General features: G+C 38.4%; 1 protein-coding gene across 4 annotated transcripts in view; it reads right to left on the bottom strand.

Moving 5' to 3' along the window:
- The window catches only part of usp46 (ubiquitin specific peptidase 46), a 93,433-nt gene extending 81,189 nt beyond the window's left edge, over positions 1–12,244 (bottom strand). For all 4 annotated transcript variants that reach the window (XM_069924672.1, XM_069924674.1, XM_069924673.1 and 1 more), the window contains exon 1: positions 11,853–12,244. In XM_069924672.1, coding sequence (XP_069780773.1) covers positions 11,853–11,888 — 36 coding nt within the window. In that variant the 5' untranslated portion in view covers positions 11,889–12,244. The remainder of the gene's footprint in view (positions 1–11,852) is intronic.
- Positions 12,245–13,087: the final 843 nt, after the last annotated feature.

The following is a 13,087-nucleotide window of genomic DNA, read 5'->3' as shown; positions in this document are numbered from 1 at the left end:
AAATTTACAAAGCTGGATTTAATCACAAGCTTACCAACAAATAGAATTGGATAAAGAATTAAAGAAGTATATGGCAATCAATATACACAATATACAATATTCACCAGTACCTGAATGCCCTACAAAATATCAGCAACCCCAGCAATATTTCAAGCAACCATGGATAATTACAAAGAATCAATATAGGTTGTTACCTCGATGACATCATCATTGCAAGCCAGGATGAAGCCGAGTACCTATCCAACCTCGAAACAGTCCTAACTTGACAGCAACAAGCAAACATCCACCTAAGACAGGACAAGTGTGTGTTTATGGTACCTTCTGTCACATATCTAGATTTTACAATTAACAGTGAAGGAGTCCGATGGACACCACAGGTTCCGAAGCTGTCCAACAAACCAAGCCAAACTACAGTCATTCCTGGGTTTAGTTAACCATTATTGGAAGCACATTCCCAATATGTCAATCATCTGCAATCTGCTAAACCAATTATTGAGAAAATAACAGAAATGGTACTGGAATGAAGAGACTAGCAATGCCATGTACTGCTTTAAAGAACTATAGCAACAACATCCTCGTCCACCATGACCCAAGTAAAGAAGTAACCCTTGTAGTGGATGTTCGCCAGTGGGATTAGGAGCAGTGTTAGCACAGGTAACAGAAAAGTAGGAACAACCTCCTAGTCCTTCATGACGTGTGAATGTAATTATGTTCAGCTGGAAAAAGAACGGCTTCCCATAATATTTAGTGCCAAACAATTCAACCAGAATTTGTAGGATAGGAAATTTACCTTAGTGACAGACAACAAACCAATGAGTTTGATTCTAGGCCCTACGAAAGGAATATCAGTGCTGTGAAAAATGGCTGAAGATGATTAAACTAGTACCACACTGTGAAGGGTGATGGAATGCAAAATATGTAGATTAGAGCTTGAAAATAGACAGCACTAACTAGTGGGCCCCTTTCTTATCAGAAACCTCAAGGATGAAGGAATCTGGTTCAGACTGGCACAGTGACCTAGAGTACCCCATAGTCACCATTATGCTTGCTTAATGAAGGCATGAATATTAACTTAGACGCCCCCAAGGATGGGACTGCCTAATTAACAAAACATGCGATGTATGATGAGGGAGGGACTGTATGGTATCTGCAGGGATGAAAGGGAAAAGGGAACGGTTATAAGGTATTGAAATTCCAATTGAAAGAGACTAAATGAAAGTGTGGTGATGTTGAGCACAGGACTGTACAAAAGAGTGATGATTCTGGACCTCCGGTGTGTCTTGGGACTAAGAGATACCCAGCTCTGCAGACCCAAAAATAAAGCTGAACCTGTTCTCCAAGACTTTGTTTCCAGAGTAGTGATTGTGAACACTTTATATTTCAGTACTAACTGCCACAAGAATTCAAGGGTGGGCTATGCTGCCTGCCACAAGTGACTACAATTTGAAACATAAACCAGCAATCCAAAAAACCATGCAAATGCACTGTCTTGCTACCCAAAGCAGAGCAGAGAGACAATAATTAAATGGACAGCGGAGGGGACGGCAATTAATCAAGACCAGATCCATGCTTTACCAATTACAGCTAGGACAATCAACAAAGAGGTACAGAAAAAAAGCTAAATTATCAAGGGTCCTTTACTTCACGTCAAATGCGTGGCCAGAGATGACCTCAGAAGAACTGAAACCTTATTATACAAGGCGACATGAAATATCTATCAAGGAAAGTTGTCTATTGTGAGGAAGCAGAACAATTATCCCTATAAAATGCCATATAACTATATTATTGAAACTCCACAGCAACCACTCAGGAATGGTCCGGATGAAAGCATCTGCCCGTATTCATCTCTGGTGGCCATCAATAAACATGGATATTGAGCAGATGGTAATGGGATACGGCACTTGTCAGGATATGCAACCTAAAGCCTTTCAAGCTGAGGCTAACCCATGGAAATTGCCATCACACCATGGCATAGGGTTCACATTGATTTTACTGGTCCTTTTATGGGAGAAAACTTCCTTATTGTTGTTGAAGCACACTCTAAATGGCCCATGATTAAAAACAACAATGGGCCAGATGATCAAAAGACTACGCAGTATGTTTGCATTGTATGGATTGCCTATTGAGATAGTCTCTGATAATGGTCCACAGTTTGTATCAGATGCCTTTTAAGGAATTCCCATGCAATAACCATATACGACACATCTTGCCAGCACCCTACCACCCAAGTTCAAACAGAGAAATAGAAAGTTTTGTTCAGACTTTTAAAAGGCCCATGAAAATGAAGAAATACTTAAACACATTAAGGAGCTTCAAAATTGAAGATTTTCTCTTAAGCTATAAAAACACACCCCACTCTATTACCAAAGAGAACACCAGCTGAATTAATGTTTGGACAAAACTTAAGAACAAAACTTTCTCCAGTACACCCAACATTGACCTTCAACTGGAACAATCCACATCTCCCATTAAACCTACCAGATCTCTAGAAGTGCAAGAACCAGTACTAGTACAGGACGATGGCAATAATAGAGGCATAGATGAGAGGAGTGATCCTGAAAGAAAAATTTGAGTCCTTGTTCTTACTCCATACTGGTGGGAACTAAAATATGGAAACAGCACATCAACCAATTGAGAGTGGTAGATGATCCTACGGCTACACCCACCACTCACGACTTCGATGAAATTTCAGAACTTACCATCAACATGCCAGAAATACCTTTCGAAAGTAAGGCTCCCTCAATGTTCACTGCTCCACTAAGCAGCCCTTGGGCTCCACAAAGCACTCCTACACGGAATCCTACCCTCCAATGCAGTCCTAAGCAAATCACCAGTGGGTTTCACCAGAGACAAAGTTCACAGTCCATCCCACCCAATGAGGTACTAACTGAGAAGGCGATGAGCCCTGAGAAGTCATAAGGTATTCCAACAGATTCCACCCCTCTTAGATGATCCAAGAGAGAACCATCCTCCATAACGACTGAAGGACTGAAAGACTATACAGTAGCCAGCTGATCTACTTGCTTTATGCTATACTATAATCCTCACCAGTAGTCTAGGGGCATCACAGTTATTGTGGTCTAGTTTAAGTGATACCCATGTTATGTTCACAAAGTATTTATTTTATTTCTTTGGGGGGGGTGGGGGGGTGGGTTTGAAGAGAAAAGTGTTATGTACAAGCCTGCATGTGTATGACTTGGTCACCCATATATATTGCATACTGGGAAAAACCATTTATACTTGTATTAAAGCAGCTCTGGTGTCTCTGAATATCAATGTATTACTAAATCACTAATACACAACACATTGTTTGGCTAATACCTCAAAAAGCCTGTAAACTCTATCAGCTGTAAAGTCTCCGCAACCTGGAGATGCCCTGAAGTCTGCTTTCATTGACACTCCAGAAGAAACTCTTGGCCTCTCTAATAAGAACCAGGTCTAGCTTGATTCAAATGACCAGGGGTTCAAGCAGCTATTTGGCCTCAAACACAAGATGTTCCTCAATTGGAAGTTCCAGGTTTAAAAAAAAATAAAGTTCCAGGATCTTCAGAACTGATGGAAAAGGTGGAGGGGGCTCAGCAATTCATCTACAATCACAACACACACAGGCTTTTACAGCACTGTTAAGCCATCTGCAGCCAACCACCAAGGTCTCACTGAGAGCAAGAAATTGATCAGACTAAAGGACAATCAACATCAAATGGAAGGAAAGATCATAACTGAAACTGTCCTCCCATCATAGAACAACCAATTCAAGTCAATCTTGGGCAACAAGTTGAGAAGCCCAAATTGCAACTCAAAAATAGCAAGGCCTCATTCGCAGCCAATTGCACACTGAAATTGTGAAACCACAGTTCACTTGGCTTTATCTGGCAAGAGAACATTCCAGGGCCCTCACATGCAGCAATCACAACCATCAAAGGAAACAAATCTGATTATAGAAACTACCAAAAACCTGCTCCTGCTGATCACCACAGGAGAATTCATCAACTCAACTGGCTCATCCCTGTGGATAAAGAGCTAACTCCTTAACCATAGTACAAAATCTGTCCATCAAATTCACATCTCTAAAGTTACAAGGATAAGTACCAACTTATCTATGGTCTCACCAATTCAGAGGGACTATGGAACACTCAAATTCAACTGCCCACAGAAATACTTCATCAACATACACTTGCTTCATAGCAACATGTTCAAGGAAGACAAGACAGCATCATCTCCCCAAGAATGTTCTCAGTCTTTCTTGCTGCAAATGTTGAGCTTCACTTCAAACTTCCTGCTGGAGTGAACCTAATCTTCAAAATTTAAAAAAGGAAGTTTTCAAGCTACGGCAACAAAATATCATTTGTGCATTGTGCACACCTTGAAGCCAAACAAAATGTCATCAACATTTTTTCCCAAAACCTACAAGAAATTAACCTAGCACTTCACATCTGCAAGACACACACTGCTCTTCAACAATCATGGTTTACAGAGAGACCTTGGAAAGCATGGACTAGTTCCCAGTCAGCCATGATGGGCAGGCCACAATGAAGCCGGTGCTCAAATTCCATGTTCTGTCATGGGAAGAGATTTCTAAGCAGATGATTGAAAACTCTCAAGAATGTGCTCTAAGCTTCCTTGCACAACCTTCCCACCGACTTCTAGAAATCACTGACCCAGAGTTAAAAATGCAAAAGCAATCAAAAAGCTATCGAGAAGTGACAACAACAGTCTCCCTGCTGAAGAGGCAGAAGGAGTAGACCACCTCATAAACCGTCTGGCTACCCATCACCATCTGCCCAATCTATTGCAGAGGCTGCACTTTTCATATTGGCCTCGACACCATCTCAAAACCAACAAAAGCAACATGGAAGCAAGTCATCCTCAATCCTGAACACAAGTAGAACACATCTAATTTACAAACTACTTCTGACAACTTGAGCACAAGCCCTAAGGCTTTACAGTTTTAAATAGAAAAAAATGGAAATAAATATGAATTCCATTATTTTTGAATTTACGTGTTGTAATTAAACTTCCAATCTTGTTTATGAAATTTTATGTTGATTAATTCATTTAAAAATCAAGCATTTTAAAAATTGTTATTACATCTTTGAACTTTACATGCAAACACCTACAAAATACAACATTTTAAAATTAACCTTTTGTTAATCTGTTTAACATTTATTTTCTCTGCAAGATCCATGCATAATAACTCAAGTTACTAAGGTGGAACTTGAACCTGCAGCCATCTGATGAAGGCAAGAATGCTCCCATCTGGCAATTCCAATACATTAAATGATACTTTTTATTCATTAATATTTGCACCTGTAGGGAACAATATTAAAATTTGCAGATGGAATTAAATTTGGAAGTGTGATAAATAGAGATATCTATTGCTGAATAATAAATATAGGTAGTGGAATAGATGGGTACACGGCAGATGAACTTTGAATGTAGCCAAGGTAATAGGCAAATAGATTTGGGAGGAAGAATGAAGGAGTCAATACAAGTTGTAAAACTGAACTCCAACAGAACTGGGGACAAGTGAACATAAAAACTTAATTATTGTGGAAAATATAATAATACTCAATTCATAATGATTGATACCAGCAATTACAAGGAAAAGCTTTTTCTTTCCCCCACAAAAACACAGTGAATGAAATAGCAGTGAATACAAACTATGTAGCAGCCTTGAAAACTAGGGTATTGGTTGTGTGGTGAAAGGCATTTGCATAGATGTATGGACTGGCCAGTCCGAACCTCCCTGACCTTCCCTAACTCCTCCCCGGATTTCCCAATAAAGGCTGGCATGCCTGCACTTGCCCCCTCTTGCTCCTGTACCTGGAATCTGGCCAAGTAGTGTATCAGTAATGCAGGTTTTTGGTAATTAAAGGCATTTAATCACTCCATCATGTCGATGTGATTGTTGTGTCCTTCGCAGGTTGATTGCATGGTACAGTACAACCTTCAAAAGAGCCATAACAGCTTCCATAAGCAGAGAGGACTTATTCTCCCACTAATTTAAGATCTGATGACAATTTACCATGTATTATTGGGTTCCTGTCAACATTTTGAGAGACCAAAGACTGCAGTGCTATGGATAATTGTTAGAACTTCCCAGATTAGTAGTCAAACATCAGTGAAAATTAAATTCATCCACAATGCCACATTTAATTGTTGACAAGACTATGATCAATGGTTTTTAACTATTTTTACATCATTTTTCCTCATTAACCATGATTTGAAGCTGACAAGGAAGGAAACACATGGGAAGAGGCAGTGGTTATTTCAGGGTGTTGTCAAGGCACCAAAGTCATCTTCAGTAAAGGCAAATGCAACACATCAGACCTCCTAAACAGGAAGATTTTCAGTTCCTACTCAACCACACTCCATGGCATAACCGCTGAGATCTATGCTATCAAAATAAACTGCAAGAGAAAGAGAATGAGGAAATAAGCTGTAAACCCAAACAAAAGTGGGAACAAGACCTAAAATAAAGATAAAGAATGAAACATGGGAAAAGCTATCCTCCGGAACTATGAGAAATATAATAAACACGAGGTTACGCATGATACAATATAATTGGTTACACAGGTTATCCACCACGCCCTAAAAGTTAAATAAATGGGACCAAACAGTATCAAATAGATGTTTTCGCTGTAAGAAGGAAACAGGAACAACAGTACATGCAATTTGGGCATGTGAGAAAGTGGAAAAGTTTTGGGAAGATCTAAATCAGGTATTAAATAAAATCACAAAAAAATAACATACCAAAAAATCCAGAGATCTTTCTTCTAAGTAATATAAGAAGTAAAGAACTTGTCCTCGATTTGTATGAAGCACAAAAAAGATTTATTATGATAGCCTTAGCTGTAGCAGAAAAATCTACAATGTCAACCTGGAAATCAGAAGACAGCCTGAGAATACAGCAATGGTACATAGAAATGAATAAATGTATTCCTTTGGAAAAAACATATAATTTAAATAAACATAACATTATTCGAACAAATTTGGGAACTGTACATGGAACACAACAGATAGGTCCTCCACCACCTAAAATGACAGAATGAGAAGACAAAATGAACTGACCCAGTATGTAAAAGTAAATGACATAATTTTCTTGTTTATTTTCATTCTGTGATGACATTGTTTAATGGGTTTAATGTATTGTATATGTTGAACGTTTAGTGGGTGGGGAGGGGGGTGGGAAAAAGGGGAGAAAATGACACTGTGTATATTCAAGAGGGAAATGTTTGTGTGTATTTTGGTTAATATGGTTCATAATGTGAAAATTTTTTTAAAAATTTAAAAAATAAATAAACTTCCAGCCAAGTACACCACTGCATAATACATAGCTGCAGCAAAATGCCACATCACATGTTCAATTATTAGGAATCCTTACAAATCATAACACAATTGCATTTCCTTAAACAAAATGTGCACACAAATATTAGTTCTTTTTTTCTTTGTCATTCTCCACAAATTAGATTCTGTTTATCCAGCCATCAAAATTCCTTGCTTAAAACTTCTACACCTGGGCTTAATTTTCATGCATGCAAATTTGTCAGTCAAAATACTTAAAGTACACACACAGCTTCATTAAAGTCTCCAGGAATTAAAGTCAATGCTTTTATTCAATTTGTAAATCTAAATCATTTTTGAGATAATCGTGTTTCCATTGAATCAGCAATGGAGAGCAAATACAATATATGCACCGATATATCCAATAGAGAATTAAGAAAAAACACTACCCAAAATGACTACAAAGGAAGTAGACTCTCCTATCATTATTAATAATTTCACGAACAGCCTGGCTGGAATTAAGAACCAGGCAAATGAACTCATATTGGATGGAAATTGGCTCATTTAAAGCAAAAAAAAATTACAAAGCCAGTTGGGAAAATTGGTCATTTCTTTACTATACATCCTGTGAAATTATTTATACAATTCCTAAAGTGTGAATGGAAGATACAATTGTGTATATTTGGATTTGTATTCAATGCATCTTTTTCCATTTCAAAATAGGGAACATTCAGAGCTCTCAGTGGCTAAAGATTAAGTGATATTTTATTAACCATTGATCTATACAAACTGTAGTTAGCTTGATGTAGAACAAAATTCCTCTGCTAAATTGTTTTGTTATACTTGTTGTCTGTAAGTGACCTACCATACTTTTGATATGAAAATAAACATTTTATTGAATGGTGTCTTTGGCTATTAATTGCCAAATAAGAGAGCAAGTTATCAATAGTATTAATTACTGTTTCTGTTTACAGGTTTAACTGTAACAATTGCAAGGTTTAAAACTATGGTCACAGCAGCTGCAATTATTTATCTGTATCAATTTTATGATAATCCATTTATAATCAGTGACTTAATTTATTCTATTTCTCCATCCTACTCTCACTTTACATCCAATAGCTTCACAACAAGAAAAAAATTCTGACATGTTGAATTACATTTTAAAAATATGACCTTGGACAAAGGCTGTTAAAATAAAATTTCTAATCAAATATATTTAATCTAAACCCACAGGATGCTTGGATTTGGATTAAATGGCCTGGTGCCTCATGCTGATTCTATTTGTGATATGCAAATAGAGTGTGACTACCAAATTCTCAGAGCCAATTCGGAATTCATATATACCACTAGCATTCATCATTCATTCCCAATTTGATTTTGCTTTCAATTAGATTCAAATTTGAAAGATTTCCTTCAATAACCATTTCAGGAGAAGATCAAAACCTCCTCCTTTTTTAAGACATTTGTAACCAAGTCACTGTACATGCACTATCTAAATCAGCCACAGAAAAGAATTACATGGAATGTGGACTGAAGTTAGTTCCTCCACGAGGATGGTGCAATTCTCCCGAATAAAGAAACAGAATTACAGTTCAATACAATAGCAACCAAAAAGTTGTGAAAACACATGTAATACAAAACCCAGAATCAAGCCACATCGTCTGAGCCCAATGATTCTGCTCTAAAGGCCTCTTCCAACACAAGCAAATGCTTAATTCCTCTCTGAAAATAGTAGAGCTCCATACTTCTGAAAAATATTTTTCAATGGGGCTAATTTTCCACCATCACCTTTTTTTTTTTAAAAAAAGGTGAAAAGTTTTGCCCCATCCCACAAATCTATGGTCAACAGCAAGTAATCCATACTATTTTTGTTCCAATTATTACAAAACCATAGTTCCTATAACAATAAAAGTCATTATATGGATTTTTTAAAAAATATATAAAGATCAAAAGATGCTAATTTTGTTTATTTAAAAACACAATTTGCTGCTTTAACACACACACACACACACCCACCCACCCACCCCCACACCCACTTTTTGTTCTGATGTTCAGAGTTATTCAAACCCTTTGGCAACTGGAAGTAGAGAGAGTCAAAAAAACATTTTTGCAATCCCTGTCATACAAAGCAGATGCTTTAAGAAGAAATGCAAAAGCTTAGCCTTTTTGTGGCATTACTAGTGGCCCTGCCAGAATTTAACAAAAATTAAACACTCAGCTACCTTTAGCCATTGGAATACTGAAATTTCACTGTTCTGAGTTGAGGAAAACCAAACATTTCTTTCAAATTTAGCATTCTTTTAACAGATCTGAGCAAGCTCAGTCTCTGATGTGAATCAAAAGCCTACCTTCACAATCTGAATTGTGGATAAAAATCAGAAGCAGCTCTGTCAAGTGCACGAGAAATCCAGCAATGCTGATTTATAAAGACATCCTAACTGAAATTCTCACAATCATAACATGAATTTTGGACAATGGGTTACAAATCATGACGATTTATGGCCATGTAAAAATATAAAGCAGCTATAACCAAGAGGGAATAAATGTCACAAGGCATAATAGCTACAAGATCGAGACGAACAATGAAGGGAAGATCTGAACAGAAATTTGTGACAAATTGGAAGAATTGTGAGTAGAGTCCCACAGTCATTTTTGCTTAAATATCATTTAATTTAAAACTTAAGATATGCAAAATTAAAAATAATTAAGCTCTTATTCTTGCAGCTATCAACAAACTACAAAGATCAAGCAGCCATATTCAATTAAGTAAAATACTATTCTAATGATCTTAAGATACTTCATTTTGCTCATTGTGAGAGGCGCTGGACAAAGAGGCAAATCTCTGTCTGCCTTATGGCAGACAAAACTTAAAGAATTTCATCTGTTACATTCTAAATACAATATTACGTGACAATAATGGAATCTTTATTTTTATCTTTCATTATATTTCATTCACATTTGAATAGAAGTTTCTTCTTGTAGGCAAAACATTTGACTAGCATTGTTCAGTGCCCTGGTCTAAGATAGGGTGAGGTATATATTAAACAGTGTGCCTTTAGATTTATTCTTTTTAATTTATATTTTTTATTCTGAGCTTTCTGCTAATTTACAAAACATGTCTCAGTTTATAGTCATCTTTTATCATACAGGAATGAAATACTAATGGGGTGCAAATGGATTAAGCATTTAGACCATCATTTCTATCTTTTGTTTTACAATACTGGTTACAGATTAATCTTGCAATTGCCAAGCTTGAAAACTCAAACTCAGCACCTCAACAGGACTAAGCTTTTATAGGAAAGAAATCATGATTTTGATGCAGTTCAGTTAATTCATATAAAAATTGTAATAATTAATTGCTTATTTATTAAAAGCTAATTAGTACTCTGTTTATCACTTTTTCCAATGGAGAAATGAAGATTTAACATCTGTGACTGCCCAATTCAACTTTTCAATTAGGTTTTCTTCTGACTGGAACACTCTATACCCCAGGATACATACTTAAAGCAACCTAATATGCATCACAGCTGGAAGACTCAGTTCTATGCATCTTGTGATTTGGAACAAAAAGAAAATAGCAATCTAACAAAATATGAAATAAATATGCTAGCCTATGAGAAATAAATGTTTTGCAGAAGAGATCAGTTCGATGAACATATTGTACGTCCATATAATTCCTGCCCAAAATTCAGAAGTCAGCCATAAAAGTAGAGGTCAATGTTCCCAGTGAACCAATTATCACTCTAAATTGGGAAAACTCGATATTCTGACAACATCCCACCTCACCCAAAGTTCATCCAAGTGAGATAAACCAACGCGGTTGTTTTGAAGTAAAAGAGGCTCATCCAGCCCCTTGATCAGATCATTGAGTTCCACCCATCTCCCTGGTCCACAGTGGCCCGGTGCCCAAGAGAGGGCCTCCTCGGTCGAGAAATAACTCATCCGCGTAGAAAGAGCCTCGAGTTCCCCAGTAGGAGCCAACTATTTCCCCATGGATTTCTGTCACTTCTACTGTGAAGCGTCCCAGGGATGGTAAGAGTTTGTGGTCCCTCGAACCAATCCGTTCAATGATGGCTTCACTTCATCGAGTTAACGGGACACATTTTAATGGCATCAAGGTCCTCAACTGGTCGTCTCTTCGACAATGCACCTGCACAATTGGTTTAAATCCCCACAGTTCTTTTTGCAAGTATATTTTCAACGCAAACGGAAAGGTTAATAGTCACACAAAAGTATTTGCAAGTCCCCCCCCCCCACCAACCCAAACACCAATGCAACTTCACGGCTTCAGACCGGAGAGTGTTTTCCAGGTGGAAGGATGTTCATTTTCATTCAGTGGCAATGTGATTGATGGCAAGGGCTCGAACGTGTTCATACATCGCGATAAGGGGGCGAACAATTCACGTCCTTGTCAATTTTAAATCACCAATCTTGCAAACTGAATGGTGAGAACTTTAAAAGCAGCCACGGTACCGTTAAACCCGGTCTCCAACCCCGACGAGGTGGATCGGATCGGAGTCGTCGACACCAGTCGGTGCAGCCCTGGGCGACCACGGCCGGGTACTCACCATATTACAAATTGAAGCGATGTTTCTGACAGTCATTAGTTTGCAGCCTGTGGTCCCTCCGCCATCTTTATGAAAATATTAGAAAGCCGTGGGGAAAAGGTGGACAGGATGTTTTGACAGGAGTCGGCGATGAGAACGGAACCGAGCGACGGTGCCGGCAAGACGAAGGTAAACAAAGCGCTGAAGCGTCGTTGAGCCCTCGCTCATTGATGGGGCTCGCCAGGCCCATCCACTGGCCAATACCACCCCGCTATATTAGCAAGAGCTTTACCCTACGGGGGACTGCCCCAGCTCGCTTGACCTGCTATTCCCCTTAAATACATCATGGCGATTCGAGGTGGAAACAACGAACTGAAACTCGAACAACTGCTCACCCCGTTCCGGATCACTCGTGATAGCTAAACGGGGGCGGGGGAGGGGCGGGGGAGGGAATGTCCGATGGATCCCAGGTCTGTCCAATCAGATCACGGATTAAGCTGCCAATCATGTTAAAACTCCAATTACTTGACCAATCGATGCAGCTCCGAGTTTTCGCTTTGGTTCGTCATGTGGGTCTTGATCTCCGTGTGTTGTTCGTTTGGAAGAGGGAATATTCATAAATCTCAAGGTCAGCAAAATGCTAAATATATTTTCATATATTAATTCGACCACTTCAGCTGTTGCAATGGTCGACGATAAAGTTGCATCTTGTCAATGAATATAATGACATGATGTGGCAGATCATAAAACATTTTATGGAAGAATTGGATTCAAGCAGCTGAAACTAAAATTCTGATCGCTTTTGCAAGCTATTCCGTGCAATTTACACGAATAATGACGTTAATTTCCAACTTCAACTTGTATTTAAGCTCTTGGCTACAGTATGGTCAACAGATAAGAGAACAATTTCTTTGCTGTCTGTTGAGAGAATGCTGTAGTACCTAACATAAAAAGAACAAGGATATTCTGTCCATCTTCTTTCCTTTCCTCTACTTCCCAGCAAAGAAGGGCTTTAATGCCAATCCTCTTCACTGGGCAGTAATTTGGTGTTGAGATGGGAATTATGCGCTCTGGAGGCCAATCATCTCTCCATTCTCCCAAATGTACCGTGGTAGAGCGGGGTTCACGATGTAATGTATCAAAGACCTTCACGCCTAATTTATGACCGTGATCGTGGGGTAGAAGGAAAAATTCTGGGCGGATTATTCCTAGGAAACAAGTTCCACTCCACTGTGAGGGAAGACGAGTATAAGCTT

This window comes from Narcine bancroftii, chromosome 3, assembly GCF_036971445.1.
Source record: "Narcine bancroftii isolate sNarBan1 chromosome 3, sNarBan1.hap1, whole genome shotgun sequence".
Taxonomy (NCBI): Eukaryota; Metazoa; Chordata; class Chondrichthyes; order Torpediniformes; family Narcinidae; genus Narcine; species Narcine bancroftii.
Note: the sequence above shows the minus strand (reverse complement) of the source record. Positions and strands in the feature narration are given on the sequence as shown.